At 39.2% G+C, this 25,592-nt stretch overlaps 1 protein-coding gene across 1 annotated transcript; it reads left to right on the top strand.

The window, feature by feature from the left end:
* The first annotated feature begins 5,076 nt into the window (after positions 1 to 5,076).
* On the top strand, positions 5,077 to 25,276 carry NT5DC3 (5'-nucleotidase domain containing 3). The gene is made up of 14 exons (XM_038154699.1): positions 5,077 to 5,325; positions 8,238 to 8,422; positions 11,297 to 11,371; positions 11,856 to 11,911; positions 14,092 to 14,182; positions 15,842 to 15,979; positions 17,272 to 17,332; positions 17,566 to 17,668; positions 17,809 to 17,910; positions 18,928 to 19,009; positions 19,347 to 19,433; positions 20,618 to 20,758; positions 21,118 to 21,182; positions 22,273 to 25,276. Exons 1-14 carry the CDS (start codon positions 5,133 to 5,135, stop codon positions 22,532 to 22,534), a joined length of 1,641 nt encoding a protein of 546 aa, XP_038010627.1. The 5' UTR covers positions 5,077 to 5,132; the 3' UTR covers positions 22,535 to 25,276.
* Positions 25,277 to 25,592: the final 316 nt, after the last annotated feature.

Here is a 25,592-nt window from a genome sequence, read left to right as displayed (position 1 = left end):
TTTGCCAGCATTTTTGTTTTGAGATTTGGTGTAAAATAGTTCAGGGTTGCTTATTTTTTACCTTGCAGACTCAGACTCTCCTTTGGACCAGATGCTAGCAAAGTGCTCACCTGTCACATAAACAGGTAGCCTGTGCTGTACGGGATGATATTAACAGAGAATAATGATGGGCTTCTAACTCCTTTGCTAAGTTTGCTTCTATGTGAATCTGTAGTTTAAAGCATATCTCATGTGAAAAGAAAGGTGGTGGGTTGTTTTTGTTTTTTTTTTTTTGTTTTTTAATTGCCATTTAATCTTCTCAATGCAGTCTTAGGCTGCAAAGCTAGGAAGTTGGGCAAAAGCAGTTACAAAACTTGCATCCCTATTTAGGATTGCTTGATATTGGACCCTGTATGGGCCCTTCACTTAAGAGCTGGATTTGATGATCCTTTTTGAGTACCTTTCAATTCAGATTATTTTGTGTTATTACTGGATCTGTCTGTTGGTTATGGTTTGTGTTTTGGGGTTTTTTTAAAGTCTGTACAAAGTGTGTGCTATTTGAAATTGTATTAAAACATATCGAGAGTTTTGGTAATTTTTTTTAGGATGTCTGATGTAGTGGATGGAATAATGTACGAGAATTCACACTCCAGGGTGCCTGGCTTGTAAAACTGTGCCACTTCATTTCCAGGAAATCTCATAACTTGTTTGGATTACACATTTTCTTCTGGGAGGAGGGACAGCTGACAAATGCTCATCAGGCAGAACTAAATAGTCAGATACTTCTCTACCAGCTGTGTTGTAGAAGTGTAACACTGAAAGTATTCAGATCTGCTTTATATTGAAGTTTGTGAGGAACAGTGCAGACACTAATATTTCTGATTTTAGCTGCTTTATTTCTCTGCTCTCATTTTAACCATGCATTAATATACTTGGCTGTAATTAACATACAGTCTCTCTTTTCCACATAAGATGTGGAAAATTAATTTAAAATTATGTCTTACTATTATTATTGGAATAGAAACAAAGAAAGCAAGTAAGTAGCTCAGGCAAAAAAGAGTTGGATACTTTTACCAAATAGGTGCACATGAACACAATTCCACTTATTTTTAAGTATCAATACCAAAATGAAAAGCATATCAGGAAAAAAACAGAGGTAAAAATTTTCATATGACAAAATTTGTTAGTGGGAGAGGTACTCTTGCTAAAGGGACTATAAAAGGGTATGGTTTCCAAGAAGACTTGGGTTAATAGCATCTGATGGTTCTGTAAAAAGGCAAAATAATTCTTGCAAACACATTTAGGAAAGCTTACATAAGCAGGAAATATAAATAAGGAAAATAACATTCCTCAGACTCTTTTAAGGTGGTAAGAGACTGTTCTTTCTTTTCTTATTCTTTCACAGGAGGTGGTTTCTGTGCTGCCTTTGCCAATTCCCTGTCAGTCCAAGGTCATTCACCTCTGTGATAAACAACTGTCTGACAGAATCTGTCAAATGGTTTTATTGCTTACGAAGTCGTTCTGTTTGGAACGCTGCACCACAGAAGCTGCAGTAAGACATTGTCAGCTTTCCTAGCACTGCATTTTAATTTCATTTAATGGTGCTTTAATGAATTGCAGTATCTCTTAGCCTAGTCAGAGGCTTTAGTTGAAGGCTGTACAAGCTGATTAGAAATACATCCCTCAGTGACTTAAGCGCAGGAGTGTCTTTATTGGCCAAGTGGTTTGAGGTGTTGAGTGCTCTCAGTGATCTCAGATGTGGGAAGGACATGGCAGGGCTGAGCAGGCTGCAGGGAGCTTTGTGTGTTTTCCCTGTGTCAACAAAACTTTCAAGCCCAAGAAATTAGATGTGGTGTCTGAGCTGTCATCCATAATATAAATGAAACGCTTAACAGGTTCTCAGAGGTGTTTTATGGACGTATGTGCAGATTCACATGACTTCTGTGCCCTGAGCTTTCAGAAGTGCTACAAGAGCGGGTGTTTGTGAGTGAGGATACTGTGTAGCCTCTCACTGAATTACTCCTGGTCACAAAATTAGGTCAAAAGTGAAACAGTTTGTATGTATTCTCTTTCGCTTGAAAGAAGTCATGTTTATTACCCTCACCGAATTCCTAGTTAATTCCACAGGCCATGAATAATAGTGGGATGCCAGATATAAATCAGCTTACGTGGTACGTACATAACAAAACTCATGCCATTTTCCTTGTAGGCCTATGCTCTTGCTTGTTCTGTAAGACAGCCCTCTGAGGTTCTTCTTTGGGGGTTAATTCTTCTGTGGAACTCTTTGTGCTGGGTATGGTGTTTTCTGGCTTTTCTTTTCCTTTTTTTTTGTCAGACATACCTAAACACCTTTCAGTTCACAGGTGTGGTCAATGCTGGCAATAAAAGGAGGGAAAGTCTGGGTTCTCTTGTGCACTGTGTCATCACAGTCATCTCTAAGATCACTCAGACTGATCTGATTAAGAGGTATTTAATGTAGCATTAGCCTGCAGGATCATATTTCATGTTAAGTGCAATTTTAGAGGAAATTCTTGAAATTGACATCCTCTACTTCTGCATGTTCTCTACTGGTTAAATAAAAGCTGATTTAAATATTGGAAGAAGTGATGTGGACCCCAAATAATGACAAATTAATTTCCACGTGTGCTCCTTCATACCAGTTTACATTATCACATATTTTCCAGTACTTGAGTCATTACTTGGAGACCAGCAGACACAGGAAAGAACAGAGTTGTCTGAAGTTGAGTTGTTTAACAACTTATTTTTAAACACCATTACCTCATGTTTTAGTTCTGTCAGTCTCACTGCTAACACTAAGGGATTAGTTTGATTTGTGAGACTAACTTGCTGGCAAAACACTCCATGGAAGTTGTCTTAGCTAACAGAATTACATATAGAAAACAACTTTTCTTTCTATTTGTATTGCATACATCAAGCCTTAGAAACATGTTGTCTGGTATTTGGGGAGAATGATTTTTTTTTATTGCTTAGTGCTGGTGATCTGGGGACCTAAACTGTCTGCAGGAAAGATGGGATTTCTACCACCAATAATAGTTTGCACATCTAAGATTCTTTCTTGCACGTGCTTGCAGATGAAACAGAAGTATTAACAGTCTAGTCTGATAACATAAAAAAATAAATTAATGTGAAGATTTAAAGCCTTGAGGTTTTGAGAGATGACTGAGTGCTACAGAACACTGTATTGTCCTTTTCCAGATTTCTATTAGACTTTTCTACCCTTAATACTGGTATCACAGGGAGGAAACATAAATCCCTGTCTCTGCAGTATCCTCTTACTGCTTATGGCACAACAAACAACACCTGTGTCAACACATTGACTGCTGGAAATATCTTCTCCATTACTACTCCTTCTTGTATTATTCAGAAGAGTTCTTGTAATTCTTCCTTGAGAATGCCTCACCTAACAAAGTGGTTATCGTTCACAATATTTACATTTGGGACTTGGAGACCAGGCTAAGCTGTGCTCAGGAGAAGAGCAATGAGACTTTTTTTATTCATTTCAATTGAATTGCATGTGGGATTAATTAACACGGGCTGGATTTAAAAAGCTGTCCAGTTATTATACATTTTTGTTTTGTTGAAGGTGATGAAGAGTTGGGCTGACAAGAATACCTACAATACTCTAGAACTAAGCCATAAATTCACAATTACTTTTGCCAAGTCTTGTAACTTCATAGACTACCTAATTTATTTTTTTGTAGTTTTACATGGAAAAATCTGATGCTAAGTTAAATGGGAGTTTTCATTTTGTCTGCTGCAAAAATATTTTCACACTAGGAACATCAAAGAAGGCAAGTACCTGATTAGTAATTCTCTAGGATATTGTTTTTCATCTCACCTTCTCTGTTTTCTAAATCTTGATGATCTTGATCTCTTCTTTTTCCCAGAATTTATTGTGATGGACTTGTAGTGATTCTTACCAGAATCACATACCGAAATGACAATGCAATTAACATAAAGGATAATGTAGGAACTTTGAAAGCTGTGTCTGGTCTCCACCAACAACCAAGCCTGGGAAGTCATAAGCATATCAGACTTTTGGCAATCTCAATTGTAATAATTGTACTGTCAGTCAATTACTCAGCCTTGGCTGGAAGTACAGAACACATAGCTACTGACAGACACTTTGAAATCCAAAGCTGATTATTTTTCTTTCAGTTTGTTGTGGTTTTGCCTGTAAAAACAAGGTGAGAGTCATTCTTTGTGGGGGGAAAAACAAAAAAAAGAGTAGGATTGTGTCTGAAATTATTCAGTTTTGCATAGGATTGCTTTTTTTTTTTTTTGAGATGGATGGGGATGAATGGCTGAGTAACTTTCAGACATAAAAAAATTCAGAAAATTCAGAAAATGGGTTATGTAGATCTCCTTGAAATAAGAACAAATTGTATTCAATATTTACTGTACTGGAAAAAGAATATGTTCCTTTTGTTGTAAAAAGTTTCTGAGCACACCAGGAATTCTGCATGTGGAGTTGTAACCAGCTCACTGTAGCAGTGGTCTGGTCTGGCTCTTCTTCATCCATGTATCATCTATTTTATTTTTTTTTCCAAGTATAGTAAATATGGCTCAAATTCTTAGACTGCCAGGGTGTACAGCTATCAGTGGCTAGTGCTTCACAGGGACATGAGGGCCTCAAAACAGCAACAGAACGTCTGTATTTTCCTCGCAGCTTGTGTTTTGAACTTGTTTTGTTACAGACGTAAGCAGGTGTATATAGTACTTCGGAAGTGCAAGCGGGTTGGAGAAGTAAATACTTGCTGTTGATGCGGCGTTGGGGGTGAAAGAATCCCAGGCAGCTCCGAGCACAGCAGAGACCTGAAGAGCAGCAGAGCCGTGAGGTCGGGGTCTGTTCTCTAGGCAGCTCCCCTTGACCTTGCTCAGCAGCGCAGGTTAAACGCTGTCGGAAGTGACAGTGGATGGGGGGACGCTGCTTTTCCTCCTCGGGACGGCAGATGGGAGCCGCGGGGCCGCACCGGCTGCGCTCCGCTCCCGGGCGCAGGGGGCCCGGCCAAGCCCTGCCTCCCGCCGCTACCTGCGGGGCCGGGCCCGCCTCCCGGCCCGGGGCGGGGCCCAAGGAAGTGACTTCAGCCGGCGGCGGCGGCGGAGCGGCTCGGCGGGGCTGAGCGCGGAGCATGGCAGCCGTGGCGGCGCGGGCGCTGCTGGCGGCGCGCAGGGCGGGCGCGGGCGGGCGGCGGGGCCGCGTCCTGCCCGCCGCGGGCGCCGCTCCCCTCTGCACCGTGGCCCCGCAGCAGCAGCAGCGGCCGTCGCCCGACATGAAGAGCTACCTGTGGTCGCGCTACAAGGAGGCCAAGAGGGTCACCAAGGGTGAGCGGCGCCCGCGGGCGGCAGCGGCGCGGCTCCCCCTCGGCGGGCTGGAGCGGAGCCGGGGTGGCGGCTGGGAGGGAGCAAGGGCGAAGCCTGTGGGGGAGCGGGAAGGGTCCGGGGCCGAGGCGCGGGTCCGTCCCGCAGCGGCTCCGCTGTCGCTGTGCTCTGCGCTGCCGTGGTGTGCCCAGGGCCGGAGCGGCAGCGCGGGGAGAGCCTCGCCCGGCGGGTCCCGGGGGCCATACGGCGGGGACAGGGCTGTGGGGGCGGCCGCCCGTTCATCCTCCCCCGGACGGAGCGCTGAGCCCCTCGCACCATCGCCCGTCCGGGGCCGCGGCTCTCGGAGCGCCTTGGCTACGGCGCAGCTTGGGCCGGGCGAAGTGGCAGGTTTTGGAGGTGTGTGCGTGCAGAAAAGCAAATGTAGAAAGAAAATCGAGAAGTTGGTAATTTCATTGATGGCTTATATATATATATATATATATATATATATATATATACATACACACAACACAACTATTCTGAAATAGACTGCTTTTCCAAAAAGTTAAAATGCTGTGAAGTTTTGGATGACTCTTTTAATTTTGTGTGCGGTTCCATCATAACACTGTGTGGGGCATTATAAAATGCTCGCAGTACATACATGACTCTGGGAAGCCCTGGTCTTCAGCCCAGCCAGGCAAAAAGCTAGAGGAAAAAGCAAGCAAAATGCTTGTTTCTGCCCTTGCTCTGATGGGAAGATAATTACCAAGATAATACTTGCTTGAAAATGTGGTCTTTCATGAGAGCTGAAAGAAAAAGAGGCAGAGTGTGTTCTGTAATGACATGGGGAAGAGCATATCCAATGGATAATGCTTTAGCTTGCTTGTTTTGCCTATAAAGAAAGAAATTATTGTGTTCTCCTGCACTTAGGGGTCTTGAATGTGAACTGGGACTTCAGAGCACTGGGTGCAAGCAAAGCATTTGTGAATGTAGAATAGCGTCAGCATTTCAGAAGTGAAATTAAAAGCCACGTTAGCGATCTCAAGAGAGGTCTGTGGGCTTTGGAGGGTGAGATAAGGGATAGGAAGAAGGGAAGTGTGTTTCATTTTGAATCTATTTTTTCTTTTCCTGTTTTTGGAATTAACTTTCTCTTGTTCTAAACCACACCCTGATAATACTTAAGAGCTGAGGTAGGGTAATGTTGTGAGAAAATAAGTTGGTCAGTGGGTGTGAGCTGGCGAAAGATGAGGCAACTGCTTCTAGAATATTTCAGGCTATTATATTACAACTAAGTCACCCAGTGGCTTCAAGTATATGATATTTCAGTTAGTTATGATGTTGAGATGACAAGGCTACAAGGCTCTCCTGTTTTTTGACCCAAGGTTTATAGCACTTGTGATGCTGTCTGCTGGCCAGAATGTCTAATAGCTGCCAACTGTTCATACTGTGTTTTCAGACAGCCAGCAGTCAAGCTAGTTTTCAGCTGAAGTATCTTTTTTATCTATATATAGCTACATAAATATCTTTATTTTTAAAACAAGTGTTGACTCACCAAGCTGCACAATTGACATTTGAAAAAGTGCTTTATAATACAGAGACGGGTGTTGTAACGTGATTTTTGAAGTTGATTAAAAACTGTGCTTATGACTTCAAGTCAATTGAATGCTCCATGGCCCTTTCTGTACAGGAATAGGAATATTTGCCTTAATCATGGCATGTCAAATTGCATTTGATTTGATTGCTGGGCTTAGTTTGAAGTTCAGAATTAAACTCAGTGAATTTGCTTTTTCCCCCCCTCTCTTTAAAATTAAATTAAATTGGGTGTCTGCATCTGAAGTCCCCACACCTACTTGCCTTGTTGAGAGGTTTTCAGTGGTGGAGCATGTAGGGCTCTGTCCTCAGAGCTGAGGGTTTTGAGAGAATCTTGGTCAATTCCTGTTAAACCTATATGGAAAGTAACCAAACAAAGTATATTCCCTTTAAACTCGCCTTTCCAAGCACAGATTTAAGATGAATGTTCCCCATTTTTTTTCCACTGGTAGGGAAATCTTCAGTATAGAGACAGTATATGAGAAAGGAAGGAAGGAAAACATGCTCGTGTTTTATGCTGCCAGGAGAGTAGCGTTTAACCTCCTAATGTTGCTCTTTCAAGTTTTGTAAACAAGAAATATAAACACTCTCAGTGTTCGCTATTGACGTTGGTGTTGGTCCTAAAGTTATTTATTATATCATGGTTTTTATTTCTCAGTCAGTACAATTTTTCAATCTAATATCAACAGAAACATACCCTTAAAAATGGAAGTGTTTGCACACTCTGTGTGTGTATGCAGAAAATAAGCAGGATATTTTTGGGAGGTTAATAAGCATAACAGTGTGTATGTAATAGTTGTTATGTATACAGTCACATATAATTTATTTGTGTGAGCTGAAATTGTTTAATGTGATAACCTTAAAATGGTGAAGCAAAAATTAAAGCAATATCAAATTAGAACAATGTCAGTTCTGCTTCAGGGGCAGGAGCTGGACCAAGTAATGGGAGCAGAAGACAAGGCTCCTAGACTAGTAGTAATAATAATATAATAATATTCTTCAACTCCAAATTCACTTTCAAGAACATTAATAAATGTGTTAATGGAGTTAGCAAAAAATTATGTCTGGTGTTCTCTGATAAGCAAAATGCCAAAATGCATCTTCTTTTCAAACTTGGACTGCAGAGAAAAGCCTACTTCGAATAAAACCTATGGATCACCAAGACAAGTTAGGGACAGCATGTTCAATAGCATTATATTGTTAACTGCTAGTTGGTTAGTGTGAATTAGATTGATAATTTCCATCATCATTTATCTATATTTAGCAATTGCTAATGGATTTCTATGTCTTTATTTCAATAAAAGTACAAGGCTGGTGTAACTTTTTTTCCTCTCCCCTGTTCACAGAGTTGGTTCCTTCAATTATGAGTAACATGCTGAATCCAGATGCTATTTTTTCAAACAATGAAATGAGCCTGTCAGACATTGAAATTTATGGATTTGATTATGACTACACCTTGGTCTTTTATTCTAAACATCTTCACACGCTCATATTCAATGCTGCTAGAGATCTTCTTATTAATGAGCATCGGGTAAGTAAAATTAATGGAATAACAACACACTTATGAATAAAAAGTATAATAAATAATTTTTTGACTGAGAGGCATAAATCATCTTTTCATGCCTCAGTCCTAGCTTGGCTCCCTTATAGCACATTTTGTACAACAGCTACATATTCACAGGATATGAACCCTGTTTTATTCTCAGCTGCAGTTTTGAGCTGCAGAGAACAGTCTGTTAAGGAATACAGTTACATTTGTCTTAGCTTTTAAAGTGGGTGTGCGATTTGTTGTTTGTTCCTGATTGTCATTTATTGGAATCACATTAATAAATAAGAAGCTTAAAAGTTACCATTACAGTGTTTTATCCCTTGCTGTGAGTGCAGTGATTAATTTCCCTATGAAATATTTTTAGCTGGACTTCACAGCAGGGCTTTGATTGCACTGAGGGCTTGTGATGTGCTCTGTGTGTACCTGGCATTTTGGCTGCCTTGGCTGAAGGGGCAGCGTGTGCAGTGGTCAGAGCCTGGATACAGGGAAGGGTTCAGGTCAGAGCACTGCCCTCCTGCCTCTCCAAGCAGTGTTCTTGCTTTGATGACCACTTGACATCCAGGCAGTTTGGAGCTGCTTGTTGTCTAGTTTGGGGCTGGGAAAAGCTCCCGTGCGTCAGGAAGTGGAGGGGGAGATGGGTGGCTGGGGAAATGGAAGGTATTTCTGGGATAAAGACTGAAAAAAATCTGTGGACTAAAAGAACCAAAATTAATTAAACTGTAGGACTTGCAGGAAAGGAAAAGACAGAAGGTCCATGGAGTATGTTAATAAAGCTGCTTGTGTATTTTTATACAACCTAAATCTGAATGCGTGGTGTTATTCTACTTTCGTATTTGAATCTAAAGGTTAGGAGCTATTTATAAACACCTATAAATATCCTTGGAAGAGCAAACAAAACTTCATGGGTGCTACAAGCATACACAGTTTTATCCCCCTGCAATTTTGGCACGTCTTGATAGCAGTTTCTGTGGGATGTGTAAATATACTTTATTAAAGCTACATGGTTCATGGGAAAAACCCATGTTACTATAGGAGTCAAGATTAATTCTTGTAGACAAAAATTCTAATGGTGTTCTGCCTTTACAATTTGAATGGATTTGGGTAGCAATAGCTTTCCAGTTTTCCTTGGTTAAAATCTCCTGAGATCTACTAAACAAAGCTGTAATTGCTTTTTGAGGCAGCTTATTGAAATTATCTCCTTTTGGAATTTATCTGCTTATACTGTTAATATATTTTTTTTGCCTTTACCATTAGAAAAAGACCCTCTAGACGGTGTCCATTATGACTGTCACAGTCAACCCAAAAGACAGCAAATTTTGCTCATGACAGTGGGAGGTAATATATCAAAAATTGCAAAATGCAGTGTAGGAAGCAAGGAATTGTCCAAGAGAATAAACATCAATTTAATGCTAATCACAGAGGTGGCAGCAGTTGTTCTATGTAAGCTCTTGTTCCTGGGTTCATTTCTTTCCTGATGCACAGGTCTTATGCTTTTTTATCAGGACTGCTGTTTCAGTCCAGTTATATTTGTCCCTACCAAAAGTGGGGTAAGCAAATAGAACCATTTTTATCATTTTTTTGTTTGGTTTGCAAGGAAGCTTTGATTTATATGCCAGGGTAAGCTCATACGTAGTGGCACGTATCTGAAAAGGCAACTTTCCAGTAGAATAAATTAAAATAGCAAGTCAAGTATGCGGAAATTTGATAAAGTCAGAAATAAATTTCATTGTACCTGCTTGATGGGGTTGCTTTGAGGCACGTGCAGTGCGTGGTAGCTTTTAGTTGATCACATTCTGTATCGTTCCCTGATGATTTCCCTTGTGTCTCTGCTGCACGTTCCCTGACCAAACCTGTGCCTCTTCCAAGCTGTCTGGAGGCTTTTGATGCTGTTCTTCATTCAGATCAGTAGCCTGCCCCACGTTTTCTGGAAGTGCTAGTGTAGGGATGATAGGACTGTTTCCTTTAACTGTAGATGCCTGTATTCAGTACAAATGCAATCTGCAGCAGTTGCAGAGCAAGTCCTCTTCAGCAAGATAAGAACTTTGGGGGGAAATGACAGTTTATTTCTTATAAAGTAGCTAGAGGCTCTGTTGAAGCTGCCTAATGCACTTTTACCCCTGAAGGCTTGTAAATTAGCCATATGTGTATGGAGACTGTTGTAGAGAGGGTGAGAAACAATGTCAGGTTCCAAGGCTGCTGTAACCTGTGGGAGGAGAAGGAAGGATTGCCTTTCGGTGTCTTAATCAAAGAAATTATAGTTTTCTCAGGCCTTGTTGAAACTACTGAAGTATTCCACCCTTTAAAATAAGTGATCAAAGCTCTTGGCCCAAGACATGCACCTAACATTTCTTTTCGTGGCAACCTGTGTTTAAAGCAGGACAAAATTACAGTTGTCTGATAACGGGCTTGTACTGAAAAATGTTAGATTACAGCTCACACCATATAATGGTGTGAGCTACCTCCACTATATATAAAGAACCTGAGGGAAGAGTACATGGCAGACATTCAGTTCATGTGCATCTCTAAATGATTTTTTTTTTAATGTATGAAGAATATATTAAATTAACTTTTTTGAGCAAGAGGCTAATGTTCAAGGTAATCACTACAGACTACCTGAATGTCCAACTTCAGATACCAGGATGGCCTTAGATTTAAAACAATGACCTTGGATTTTGGAAAAATGTTTTACTGGTCTTGTAAGCATACATTCCTGCAAATCACCAGCCTATGAAAAATTCTCCTAATGATTACAGCAAATGAGAAGCATAGAAAACTTAGACTTTTAATATTCTGCAGAAACAATTTTTATTGTTTTAATTATGGTTTTTAAATCAAATCATTGCTCTCTTTTCTTAGTATCCTGCAGAAATAAGAAAATATGATTATGATCCGAATTTTGCCATCAGAGGGCTTCATTATGATGTGCACCGGGTATGTATAAATAACTTTGTCATGAGTTATGTAGTGCTGAGAACATAGCCAAAAAAGTAAAGACAGCTTTTAAGCCTTTCAACTTTTCACTCTGCATTGATGTGTCAGAATTTTGTTTCATGTTTTTTTCTTTAATAGTAATCTTTATTCTTTATTCTTCCTATTATTGGTATTACTGTTATTATTATTAACATCATCAATAAGAATAATATTTTTTTTAAATGGCCCTTAAGTAGATCATGTATTGGGAATTTTGTCCACATGGTGGGTGGGGAAAGACAACTTAAGGTGCAACAGGATAAAACTAGGCAAAAGTCATTGTTAAAAGTATTTTGGAAGCTGTGAAGGAAGTTGCAAGGAGAGTGCTCAGGTGTTCTTGAGACAGAAAGGTTGTAGATAAAATTGCTTTGACTTCTGTAATTTCATGTCAAATATTTGAAGTGATAAAAATTGTTATTTTCTTTTTTTTTTTCTTACTTGCAAGGCATTATTAATGAAGATCGATGCTTTTCATTATATTCAGCTGGGAACAGTTTACAGGTGGGTAAAGTTACTTTTCTTTATAATAACAATGTATGCTTTTACTTTTTGTCTCTTTTAACTGCATCTATTAGTGCACAGCTTGGATTCTTACCAGGACCTGTGCCCTGATGACCACAGACATGAATGAGCATCCCAGCCTTGCTGGAAGGGATTTTCTTTGCATCTCTGTGTGTACACACAGATGTGTACACATCCACTGCCTGATCCAGCACAGCTGATTCCCCAGATCAGCCCTGGGAGAATTGGCAAGCTGGTTGGTCACATAGTGCTGACTCACTTTGTTTCCGGCTGTTAAATTGTGCTGAAAGACATCTAAAAATACCCTGATGACTTCTCTGCTGTTGCTTTCTATGTAAATAATTGTCACAGGGTACCTGATAGCATGACTTTGGTGTGGTTGTGGAGACACTTGAGAGATCCTGCTGTGTTTGCATAGAGCTTTTAAGTTAAGACACATCAACCAAATCAAACTTGCACCACACTTGGTACCAGACTTTAAATTAGACAAGAAGCCAGGCCACCCTTCTTAAAGTCATTGGACAAAAAGACTTTTACCCAGATTTATTCTGTTGCACTGCTAGTTGTGTTCCCCCACCCACCATGAGGACAGAACACCCAAATTTGGGTCTGAAAGGGGATGTGACCTGGAAATGATGGTTTGCATCAGACCTTCATGCTGTTTCCTCAAACACCTGTACAGGGATGAGGGGAGGAAAAAAGAGACTGAGGGCCATGAGAGCTGATGTCAAGATGATGTGTGGTTATACAACTGCACTGTGAACTGTGTCAAGACTGTGAGACTTGTGGTAAAAGTAATCTACAGCTTTGCCTAGCAGTCATCTCTCCACTGTGGTTTTCACATTGTCCTCTGTTGATCTGTGCTTAAGTAGCTGCTGATGCACAAGTGTTTTCTCTAGCAGTATTCAAATAGCCCTTGGCATAGCTGTCTGCAGACCAGAAGGTACCTCCTCAATTCTGACGGTGTTACTTGGTGTCTGGTTTATGTGTTGGTTGCATTTCTTTGTGCTTGCTGCTGTGGAGGGGGTGATGCTGAACTCTGTATGTTACAAACCCCAAGTATTATCTGCCCTGTTGGTGCACCAGACCGACTTGAATGCTGGAGTTCTGCCAGCAACAGCTCAGAGTTGTGTCCCAGTTGGTGTGTGGAGACAGAACTGCAGTAAAAGAGCTGGTTAATGTAGGATTCTGCCACCACAGAAACCCTGAGGAAGTTCACGTATCATGCCTTTCCACTGCAAAGGTGGTGTGGACTCTAAGCACTGAAAGCACTAGGCTTGTGAATTAATTTATTTTTATTTCAATGCTGGCAACTCTTCTTGGTCAGACCAAGAAAGGGAGCCCCTGAAATAATGATCTGTTTTACAAGGCTGCAAAACATCATTAAGTAGGTTTGGAAAAAAAGAGACCAGCTGATCTGGTTTGCATTAGTGTTGTTTTTTTAATCCTGAGTAAAATATCAACACTTCTGTGGCCTCTGGTGAGGATGTTTGCATGCCTGCAGTCTTTTAGATGCTTGAGTGCAAGATGCTTGATGCTGTAAACATGTAAAACTAAACTAAAGCCTGTACTCTCTTAATAGTTGATAATCTCTGGGGAAATGTTATCTCCTTCTTCCTCATTTGTTGTTTTATTTAAATGTTTTAATTATCAACCATCCTTCAAGTAGTTTTAAATTTTGGGAAACTGAACTGTTCATACATTTAAAAAGAAATTATTTAGTTAAAGGTTGTGTATATTTTTCACTCCCTTAAATCTTCAAGGTCATGCTGCAGAATAATCTGATTTAAGCACTATCATGTCATCAGTGCTGTATAAAAGAAAAGGCAGAGTGAGGAATTAGTTTGTGTTAAGAAACTGGAAATTCTAACCACTTCTTAAAAAACCCCTGGAGGCCTAGCTTTAATGGACACTAATAAGCTCTTTTCCCATAAGAAAGTAGAAAGGACTTGGAGTGTGTTTTGTGTGCATAAGCCTGTTAAAATGTTACTTGTTTGGTAAGGAAAGGTGCTGTTTTAACTTAAAAACAAAAATGTCCCTGTGATGTTATTAGGATTTTAATAAGATTCAGATCTAAGTGTTAATCTGTCAGGGTTTGGTGATTACTTGAAAGTTTTAATCTGACTTTTGAACTAAAGCTAGGTTTTTTTTTTTTCCAGAGGCCTCAGTGTTGTCCCAGATGAAGAAGTCATTGCAATGTATGATGGTTCCCATGTCCCTTTAGAACAAATGAGTGACTTCTATGGAAAGGTAAAACCACAAATCAGTCTTTAATTTGGGTGAGGTTTTTCTGGCATGAGGGTAGTGGTGTTTGAATTTTGTTCTCATTATATTAGTAGCAGTTATATTTTCTCAATATATGATTGACTTCAGTTTAGTGCTATATGTGAAGTTTGCCATCTAAAGTGACAAATTACTTTTCTCCCTGCTGCTTGCTGTAGTTCATTCTCTGACTGTTCCCTTAGCAAGTCATACAGAGTGGTGGAACACAGAAAATCAAGTGACTTGCTCAGTGTTGCACACAGATTCTGATAAAGGCTGGCAAATGAACCATATCTGGTTCATGTACTTTACTTTTTCCTGCTGGTCTGATTGCTTAGCTGGTATAGCAGCAAGTAAATGTATGGAGGCAACTCCTGCATGCAACCTGGCAGAGTCAAAGTAAGAGGATTTGACAAAAGATGAGTGATAAAAGATGAAACTTCTATGTTAAATCCTAAACTTTGCCAATAAAGTTGATTTTTTCCCTCTGGTGGTTGCTTCCTCTTTCCCAAATAAAGGGTGAAGCTGACTTTTTGCTAAAAAGCCAAGTTTATTTCACCCCTTTTAATGTACAGATGTTAATTTCATGTTGAAATGAAAAGCCTTTCTTTGTGATGTGGAACATTTTATTGTTCTTGCACTTGTTCTTATTTTAAGGAGCTGAACGTAGAATTCCTTAATCTAGTCTCTGCAGCAGTTGTGACTATCACTCTGGCATTCCCAGTGGGATGCCTTGGTCTGTTAGGTCTATACTTTCTTTGGTCTTGGAAAGGACAGTGGCAGGACGAGAGGCAAGGGACACAACTTGAAACACAGGAGGTTTCCTCTGACCATCAGGAAATGCTTCCTCTGCTGTGAGGCTGACCTAGCAGTGGCACAGGCTGTTGCCCAGGGTCTGTGGAATCTCTGTTGTTGGATACTCAGGAGCCATCTGGACAAGGTCCTGGGCAGCTGGCTCTAGGTGGCCCTGCTTGAGCAGGGGGCTTGGGCAGGGTGATGTCCAGCAGTCCCTTGCAACCTCTGCTCTTTGTTACTCTGATCCTGAGCTTCTTGCTTTACCTCCCTTGGTACTGAGCTATTTGGGCTGTATTTGCTGTTATATAATGAGATTTTCTACTTCCGTGAAACATAATTATTGTTATTATTATAACAGCTTTTGCAGGCTAGAAATCTCTTCCTCTGTTACTGCGCTAGTTATTGTAGATCCTTACATCTTTTTATTATCTCATTTCAAGGAGGTAAATTGTTTGCAATCCTAATTAGTTTTGCAATTCCGCTTACTACAAAACCCATCAAACTAAGAAAACCTCCCTCTTCCATCAGTGCCTCTTGTTTGCAGAAGTGCAGACTTCTAGTGAAGGCCTTCTCTTGACTTTTAGCTGAGCACTGTCTTGTTTTTATGAATTCAAATACCACTCTTAAGAGTAATGATTTTTATATATTTGAAGAATTAATCACAACACTTTTGTTGGAGATAACTTTATTGAAGGTCTTAGTTAAAAAACAGTCTTTAGCCATGTGAAGAGGGATGGCAAAAGCTGAATATCTGCAGCTAAGCTGAAGTGTTTATACTGAACAAATGAAAGTGTTCTAATCTGGGAAATGCCTGACTTTGTTTTTTCTTTCCTTTTCTTCCCATCACTGTAGAGCTCACAAGGAAATACAATGAAGCAGTTCATGGATATATTTTCCTTGCCAGAAATGACACTCCTTTCTTGTGTGAATGAATATTTTCTGAAAAACAACATAGACTATGAACCTGTTCATCTGTACAAAGATGTCAAGGTAGCTGTCAAGCTTTGAAGATTTGGATAAACTTGTGTATTTGTGTGTCTTCCCTGTGAGCACTTCAGGAAGCTTTCACCTGTTGTGCTAGCCTCAGTGAAATACCTCACTTTAGGTTTTGTATGGAGTAATTATATGTATGCAACCGTAAAAATGTAAGTAAAATTAAGGTAGATTTTGGAAAAGAATAAACTGAAATTAGTTTGAAAGCTGACATTCTAGGACTTTTGCTCTTTTTGTGGGTTTGAGGGGTGAATAGGGGAAAGTGAAGAAGATCTTGTAAGGTGATAAAAGTTCTTTTGATTGTTGTTGAACATACCTTTTTTCTCCCTATCAGGGATTTACTAGGTTATAGGAAATGTAAGAGGCTATAGGGAATTCCAGTTTGGAGCTTTCATTTTGGCTAGTGTACAATCATTTGCTATCTCACGCTTTTAAACTATCTCTTTTCCCTGTTTACCTCTCTTCCTCCTCCAGATAAGTTCTAGTACTAGTCTAGAGTAATTTGACCCTCTTGATTCCTCAGCATGTGTCCTGCAGAGGAGATAATCTTATGTCATGGTTATGTAACGTAGAGAAGGCCAGTTCTTGTGGTTTCTCTGAAGCATGAAGAGAAATTTCTGTACTATTCAGCATGACAAGCATTTTGGAAACCCTATAGTGGTATTTTTTGAGGACTTACCCTGAGTAAGCAGCAAAATGGCACTACCACTGTTCTAAACAAAGCTGTCTGGTACAGTACTGGCTCAGGAGAGCTGTTAAATGCCTCCAGAGTGCCTTATAAGTACTTTGTTCAAACATTTAACTTCTTTCATCTGTTCATAAATTTCTTATGTAAATAATCAGGGCATTTGTGAGTGATTGTAATCTAAAATGTGTCAGACGTACAACTTTTTTTTTTTTTTTAAGTGGAAAGGAATGTGTTATGCTCCAAAGGTCACTGGAAATCTGTGATGACTCTGCTTCTGCAGAGGGCTTTCACCCCACTTCACCCTCCTGGGCAACCTTTCACAGTTATGTAAAAGAGCCCCTCTGCTATATAGTTTTGTACTTCCCAAAATTATGAAGTGAATTTTTCAGAAGATAAGCTTAGTCTTTGTCTAGTGGTGACATATATATCATAAATATATATATATATAACAAATAGATATATAATTATATTGAACATGACATGGCATTTCTGTAAAATTGGAAGTGTTGAGAAATTAGTTGTTTTAAAAACAAATTACTGTTGCTATTTGGTGAACACTTGAAGGGATGAAGTTTTTTACTGCCTGTTGCTTTCCTCACAGGATTCAATCAGGGATGTTCATATCAAAGGAATAATGTACAGAGCAATTGAAGCAGATATTGGTAAGTACTAATGGTATAATCAAGCAAAGCTTTTCTTACTGAGAGTATATGATTTTTCTGGCTTCCATATTTAAAGATTACAAATTCAAAATTTTTTAAGTTGAAAGACTTATTCCCACTTGTCAAAGGTGTGTTTAAGTATAACGTTGTGTATTGAGCTCTTGGTTGAATGCATGCAAAGTTTTTCACAACTATTTTCTGAATTAATGCTGTGTTTTCCCCAATCCTCACAGAGAAATACATCTGCTATGCTGAACAAACTCGTGCAGTGTTAGCAAAGCTGGCTGATCATGGCAAGAAGATGTTTCTCATCACAAACAGTCCCAGCAGCTTTGTGTACGTGAGCAGTTGTTTGCTGTTTAACTATGCACTTGTAAAGGATGGGGAAGATGAGGTTCCCTAGTATAATTCCTTTTATTGCACAGGCAACTACACTTTGCTACAGTTAATTGTTATTATTCCTCTGTCCTTTTTAGGGACAAAGGCATGAAGTTCATCGTTGGCAAGGACTGGAGGGATCTCTTTGATGTGGTCATTGTCCAGGCTGAAAAACCAAACTTTTTCAATGATAAGCGAAGGTGGGTGTTTAGTCAGTAAAGAATGATTCAAGCAGCCCTTCCATATAAGGCTAGAGAGTGTGTTAGGAAATATTTTTGTTTGGCTGCAATGTAAAATGAAATAATATTTGATGAAATCCTGGGTAAGGTCCTTACAAAATGCAGCAACACCCAATGTTGAAGTCTAAATATTTACCCTTTTTTGCCTAAGAAAGTTCTAGGAGTTGTCACAGAGGTGTACTGGAGTGACTTAGAGCCACAGAAGCCATTTTTAACTTCTTATTTGCATGTTGGTGAAGTGTGCTTCTTTCCTAATAAACCTGAGAAGTCTTGTTGCCTTGCAAATCATACCCTTATCTGGAAATGTCTTCCATTGCTTCTGGGTTTGTATTTTTGTTTTTTTTTTTTCATCACACATGATATTTAAAAGACATGTGGCTGGCTGACAGACTGGAATATTTGGACTAGTTGTGATTAAGTAAACACCTCTCTAATGTGTATGCCCTACTTTTACCCTTGAAAAAGACCTGTTCCTTTATGTGTGCTTATGATTTGAAAGTGAGATAGAGGGAGATGGGATTATTTTCCCTTTACTTTTTGCATTTAATTTTAAAAAGATCTTTGCTATATGTCTTGGCCCCAGTCCTGTGCTCTCTCATCTTCAGATGTCCAGGTGTACAAACTGAAGGAGTGGGCAAGATTCTTGCACGTCTATTTTTTTGTGTTCTCCTCCTCCTTAGTGGCAGACAGCTCATGCTGTTTCTTCCCTTCTGCCTGGGGTCCCTGCCTTACTTCTCAGCAGTTGTTCTCAAACTGTGTTTATAAATGTCATAGGTATACTGGAAAGTTACATTGCTTTTCAGTGGTTAAAGTGGAAGTTTTGTAGTTTTGCTTTTTCTCTTAGAAAATTCAGATGCTAGAGATACTTAGATACTTTTTTTTCCTTTTGAGAGATGAATATTTTTAATGCTAATACTTTAATTTCCTAAGAAGTGTCAGGATTCCTACAGCAGCATAACAATTGCATGTCTATTCTAGACCATTTCGGAAGGTGAATGAAAGGGGAGTCTTGCTCTGGGACAAGATTCACAAGCTGCAGAAAGGCCAGATTTACAAACAGGTATGCTTTCAATAGACTCTTTCTGTTGTAGTTTCATACCTATTTCGTAGAATCCCAAGCTTCTTTGGATATAAAGGTTTTTTAAATGCAGATGTATTCTTTAAGAGAGTTATTTTAATGTCTGAAGTTGTACAAATTCATTGTTGGTATTGTATGTCATTGTCTCTTGAAGTGCTACTGTCACCGAAATCAGCTGTAAAATTTGGGATTCATAGTATATAAACTGAGAACAAGATTTGTGCTATGAAATATTTTTAGTGGTGTACTAAGTTCCTTTTTCATGCCTGTGAAGGTGCAAGTCAGTACTGCTGCAATGTCCATGTCATTATTTCTGCAGGGTAACTTGTATGAATTTTTGAAGCTTACTGGCTGGAGGGGCTCTAAGGTTCTCTACTTTGGTGACCACATATACAGTGACTTGGCAGTAAGTAGTTTGCTTTCCCAAAATTGGAGAAAAGATGGGGCTTTCTGTTAGTTTTCCTCTCTTCCTCTGCAGTTATTCAATGTAACACACTTTCATTTGAGATTTTAAAATGCAACAAAATTTGGTTGTTAAGCCATATTGCCTTTTTTTTTTTTCAGCAGGAACCTTGGTGCTGTAAAATGCCAACCATATTTTCCACCTGACTTGTAGCATTTAAGTTGTTTACTAACTGTGGTCAGGAATGTGTGAGGTTGTATTCCTGATCCAGATACTGATTGTGTCAGATGTACTAGAGAGTAAACACAGATATCCAAATGTACAGGATATGCCTGACTTGGATGACAGCTGAATGAACTTCTGTTTTGAATGCAGGAGTCAATCTTCCTGTCACTAATTGTAAATTATGTTCTTCCCAAGATCTTGCTCTGATTTGTATCCCCTCTCTTCAAGCTTTTTTTTTTTTTTTTTTTTTTTTGCCACCTTATGAACAAATGCTCTGTCAATTGTTAATTTAGGGTAAGTGACCACCACTTGGCTCTTTTGTAATTGATTCCTTTTGAATGCCTGGATGTGGCTTTTCCACTCCACGCTTTTGTAACATGTTTCAGCAGCAGCAGATGTTAACATTTTTCCCTCAGTCTGCTTTTAAAAAGAACAGTAACATTGGGTGCTTCAGAAGAGTGAGGGCCAAGAGGAGGATGCAGCTCTATTCCACTCTGGCACAGTGAGAGAGGAGAGCACAGGTGGCAGCTGCCTTGTGTTGTCCCTGTCAGGAGCAGCTTGAATAGCTGGGGCTCCTGGTTGTAGCCTTCTGTCAGCTGGGTGTGTAGGTAACCAGCACAAACCCAGCACACAGTTCCTCCAGGTACTGCTGGCAGCAGCAGAGCTCTCATCTACATAGGCATTTCCTGCTGTTTGTTTTAAACCTAATGAATTAGTGTTTATTTGCAAGTGCTTGTGTGTTCTTCATCTCTCTCTCTTCAAAAATGTAGGATTTGATGCTTAATCTGAAATTAAGTTCTATTGTCCATTGGCACAGTTAAGTCCCACTGTTTCTTACTTCTGTTTGTACATAAAAACCAATTAAATTAGTGCTGCTTTGGGATAAACAATAGTCAGATTCTTTTCTTTTAAGTAGTTCTTTTTAAGACTAATATCTGTATTTTGTAATTCTTGGTAAATAGGACTTGACCCTGAAGCATGGCTGGCGCACTGGAGCGATTATTCCCGAGTTACGATCGGAGATTAAAATCATGAACACAGAGAAGTACATTCAAACCATGACCTGGCTGCAAACCTTGACAGGATTATTGGAACACATGCAGGTTTGTGCTCTCTGTGTGTGTAATCAGCTCTGGAGACCCAGAGGGATCCGGCCAATTTCTAAATGCTGGACATTGATGTTTGTGAGTGCTTTCAGTCTCGCCGAAGAGTTGGACCTAATGTAAATAAATGCAATTATTTGAGTGGTTAGTTAATAGTTTTCTCAACATCTTGTCCCTTTTCTCCACTGTCAGCCTGGATCAGTTCCTGGTTTTGGTTGTTTAAAATGCACGTGGATAAGTTCAGTATACTGATCTCTGAATTATTGCTCATGTCCTGTTAGCTGATAAGGGTTTATTAATAGAAAGGTTTATTTACAGAATTATCCTTAGTTACAGGTTATCCATACTTTACATTTCAGATTCACCGTGATCCTGATTCCCAAATGATTTTAGAAGAATGGAAGAAGGAAAGAAAGGAAATGAGGTAAGACACAGGGGATGAAGAATTTGCAGTATGCTTTGGTAGCCAAGGGTTCTGTGCAATGTCTTCCACAGGTTTCTTTGCATCCCTGGTTTATATTCCCTGGTAGTTACAGATAGTGTGAAATATTTTTGAATCAATATTCTACGTGTCTCTCGTGCAGCTCTTCTCCCCTCTGACACTTTGTCCATATGTACATATGGACCCTTTTGGCTGTTCCCTGTCTTTAGAGCAGATGTAACTTTTCTGTGTGAAAAGGTAACATCCCATCAAATCCCTTTCCCTCTCACTTTGATTCTTCTGTCCCTCTGTGTTCATCTGTCACTGTTGATTAAACAGCTTCCGCATGAATAAAAACTGTATTTCTTTGTCAAGGCTTAGGTCACTTTTCCAGGTTTTTATATGTGATTTCTGCAGATTGTTTGTAATACATCTTAGAATACATAGAAGCAGAGCTCTGCTCTAGGTTGGATTTAGCATAGATTTATCACAAAGTTAGGTAATGGGGCTAGAAGTCCTAATAATTTATTATCATGAAGGAGAAATCCCTAACTACAGGGGGGTGTGAAGTGCACTTTTTCAAGTCCAGCTGTACCACCAGCAGCCTTCTCCAGAAATGTGGGAATAAATGAAATAGGAATGATACTTGGCAGTGACTAATGCCCAGAACTTAATTCCAAGATGTGTTTAAACTTTTTGAGTGCATTAACCAAATCTTTGCCTTTTCTTAAGAAGTCTTTTATCTTTGGAACATTTGATGTCATTAATATTTAGATAAAGGCAAAAATCTTCTTTCACAATTCCTAGAAAAGAAGGCTTGAGATGTCATGTTTCTGACATCAGAAACAACTTATCTCTAGTGGGAGATGTGTGAAGCTCTTCATAACTGTGATTTCTAGACCTGGGTTGTATATGTGCAAGAGGTGAAAAACTTCTGTGGCACTTTTTATTGTTTTGAAGAACAATGGCAAGAGAATAATGCATAGGACAGGTTTTAGGATCTGCTTGCTTCAGGTTATGGATACCAGCTGGTGAAGAGATGTGTGCAGATCTGTTCACTTCGCTGTCTTTGTTTTCTCTTTCTGGGAAACAGGGAGATGAACAGGAATTTCTTCAATGCACACTTTGGAAGCATATTCAGAACTGATGAGAATCCAACTTACTTCCTGAGACGTCTCTCTAGATTTGCAGATATCTACATGGCATCACTGAGCTGTCTCTTGAACTACGAACCTGATTACACATTTTATCCAAGAAGGACTCCTTTGCAGCATGAACTTCCTGGCTGGTCAGACCAGCTGTGCACTGGTACATTCAGAATACCTTTCCTACAAGAGACAGTTCAGATCAAATAAACTCTTGGTGGCTCTTCTCTAAAATGGACAAGTATCTGTTGGTTTTCTTGAATGTACCTGTATTTTATTTAAGTCACTTAAATCTGTTACCTTGGTTTATATGTATTTCAGACTTATTCTCATAAGCTTTGTATCTGGTTTTGTCCTCTCCTGCTCAGACATGTGAAAACTCTTACACACAGAAGAGATGATGGACTGCCAAACTAGTAGTGGGTCAGGAGGGAGGGCACACTGGAAGGGGAGGACTGCTGCTGTTCTGGGGTGGTTGTTTTAGCTTGTTCATTGAAAACTTCCATCTGCAGCCTTGTGGTTTACACAGAAATACCAGGACTCTCTCTTCTGGCCCTTTTCAGCCTTCCAGCTGGAGCCTGCAATCGATTGTGGCATGGAAGAGCTCAAATCCAGTATTAGTAATTCAGTGATACAAGTTAGTAACCAGCTTAGGGTGATACTGAGAAGGATGGTCACACTTTTTACCTTTTCTTGCTGCTACAGACGGAGCCTTACCTGTGAGGGGCCAAGGGCAGAAGTGTCCTGGCTCTGCTGCACTGGGCTCAGGCTCCTGGGCTCTTTCTCCTGTCTGTGCAGTTTCTGTTCTTGCCATGTCTGTGCTTGGCTGCAGGTGAACCTGAGCCTAAAATGGAAACTTGGAGTAGCTTGGGCTGCTTCAGCTTCCTTCTCTTAACTTTCAGGTACCTTTTTTTTTTTTTTTTGAGTTTCAGAACACTTCAAGTATCCACTCTCCAATAATAGTAGTTTTAAGAGGTTTTGCATTTCTAAGTGCAGACAGATCTCTCTATCAAGCTTTAGTTTGATCCTAAATGCTGCTTTTAAAGATTTTAAACAGTGTCTTATTCCAGTGGTATGCAATGTGGCTTTGCTGTTCCCTAGGAGAGAATGTATTTCATATAGCCTTCAGTAATGGACTTCTAGAGTCAAAAGTAAACACGCACAATGGGAAAGGGACTTAGAGGAAGAATTAAGAAATGAGAAACCCAGAGTTTTCTGATTATGTGTTTTTAGCTCAAGCCCTGAAAGCTAAATTAGCATTGGTACACATTTTGAATAAAGAAAAATAGTTTTGGTATAGATTAGAAGTTTTATTGAACTACTGATATTGAAGGTAATGCATGAACACAAACTCTGGGTAGCATATGTGTTTCAAAGATTTGAGCTGAGAAATGTCTATTTTGCACAAGGAAAGCATCTGTTGATGTATTTCCTCAAAGAGGCACTTTATAGAACTGCTATATAGTTGTTTTTAAATAAGAATTGTTTCCTTTCTCTGAATCCAAAGGAAATGTTTGTTTTTTAAAGTGGTGCTTCCCACCCCAGCCACTTTAGAAGGCATAATATAATTAATAATTTCAAATTTTAGTTATTAAAGGCTTGGTTTTTAAAAGCATGTGATTAACAAAACATACAGCATTTGGTATTCATTTTGGGATATCACTTGCTTTCTATCATGATTGCAGGCAAACAAACTTTTGTTGACCAAAAGTTTTCTGGTTTGGTTGGTTTGTTTGGTTTTTAACCTGTCTGTATGTGCAAGTACCTGGATTGAATTTCATATACAACATATTTCATGTTTTTAAAAGCATGTTTGCAAAGTAAAGAATGTACTGTAATTTAGCCTGCACAATTTTGTAAGTAGTTTTCCTGTATGCTTGAAATCAGTACGATGTTCTCAGAGGTGGTTTAGATTTTATGATTTTCCTATACTCCTATTTCAAACTTGACTGAAGTGTGTGATTTAAACACCCCTATGTTTAAACAGATGAATATACTTGAAATGAGTAAGTTCATCTGACTGTCCTGATGTTTTGTTGGAATAAAAAGGTAACATGTTGCAGGAAGTTAGTTTGACTGCAACTCCTCAGGAGTTGACTTGGTGGGGCTGTGCAAGCAATATTTAGTATAACTTGATAATGAAATATAAAGATAGAAATATCCTGATTTGCCTTCTGTTCTTTATCCTAATGCTCAGCTTCAACTGAACTTGGTGTTATGTGTGTGGAGCACCTCTCATGCTTCAGAGATTTCAATGCACTCTTTAAAAAAAAAAGACCCACCCAAACCACTGTACATTCATCCTGTGTTAAGCAGGAACAGTTTAATTGGCTTGGATGGTTATATTATGCACATAATGCATGTTTTGTTTCAAGATTTTCTTCTCTCACCCTTTCTTTCTCTTAAGTTGGAAATCAAACTTCTCTACCAAGCTATGTTGCAACAGCCAGCTGAAGTAAAATATTGTTGATATTGCATGACTTACTGAAATAAACAATGTTGCATGAAAAAAGTTAATTATTGAAGGGTTATGTTTCTTGAAAATAACCCAACTATATATAATATACATTTAAGTGAAAATATTCAAATGTATTATTTATTTTTCAGTGCTTAAGTGCTGCTTTGTAACTTTTAAAAATGTCTTGCATTTTTTTAATGGTTTCACCTTGACACTCTATGCAGTGCTCATTTTAACCTTATGCTACTGATTTCAAAGAGATTTTTAGGCATGTTTAATGGGCAGTGTCTCTGTACTAATTTTGGGAGTATGGTTAATTTGAACACCAAAGCAAGAAAAAGTTTTTGTTCTGGTCTATCAAAAACACAGAGCTGAATAACCTGTCAGTAAAAAAAAAAAAAGAGATTAATGAATTGTGGAGCTGCTTTTTTTTTTTTCTTTTTTGTGATAAAAATATTTAATAATTATTACAAAAAATAAATGCTTGGACTTTATCTTCTGGTCTCTGTAAGCCTTAATATTTTTATTGACTGGGGAGAAGGAAAGAACACGAGTTGTATCGATTGCAAAATTCTGTGGGGAAACTCCTAGATGTGTTTAAGTGTTCTTGTGTTCTAAATTTTCTAAAGTCTGTGAAAACTAGCAAGCTTGTGTGGGGCGGCAGGGGAAGGAGTTGAGGAAATTGACTGTATGTTTGCTTCATCCAGATGAATTTGTATTTACATATTTCCTTCCTTGTGCTTAATAGCGGCATCAACAACACTGGATTTGGCCCCTGTCTTGTTCTGAGGGAATGCCTGCTGGGATAGT

This window comes from Motacilla alba, chromosome 1A (genome assembly GCF_015832195.1).
Source record: "Motacilla alba alba isolate MOTALB_02 chromosome 1A, Motacilla_alba_V1.0_pri, whole genome shotgun sequence".
NCBI classification, from domain to species: domain Eukaryota; kingdom Metazoa; phylum Chordata; class Aves; order Passeriformes; family Motacillidae; genus Motacilla; species Motacilla alba.
The sequence above is the reverse complement of the archived record's forward strand: the minus strand, read 5'-3'. Positions and strand labels throughout refer to the sequence as shown.

What these genes read in the sequence shown, in the direction of transcription:
- NT5DC3 (XM_038154699.1), top strand. Translation starts at nt 5,133, where the DNA reads ATGGCAGCCGTGGCGGCGCGGGCGCTGCTGGCGGCGCGCAGGGCGGGC. An exon ending in TGAGTGACTTCTATGGAAAG is followed by an intron (nt 14,183 to 15,841) that starts GTAAAACCACAA and finishes CCATCACTGTAG; the next exon opens with AGCTCACAAGGAAATACAAT. An exon ending in AGCAATTGAAGCAGATATTG is followed by an intron (nt 17,333 to 17,565) that starts GTAAGTACTAAT and finishes CAATCCTCACAG; the next exon opens with AGAAATACATCTGCTATGCT.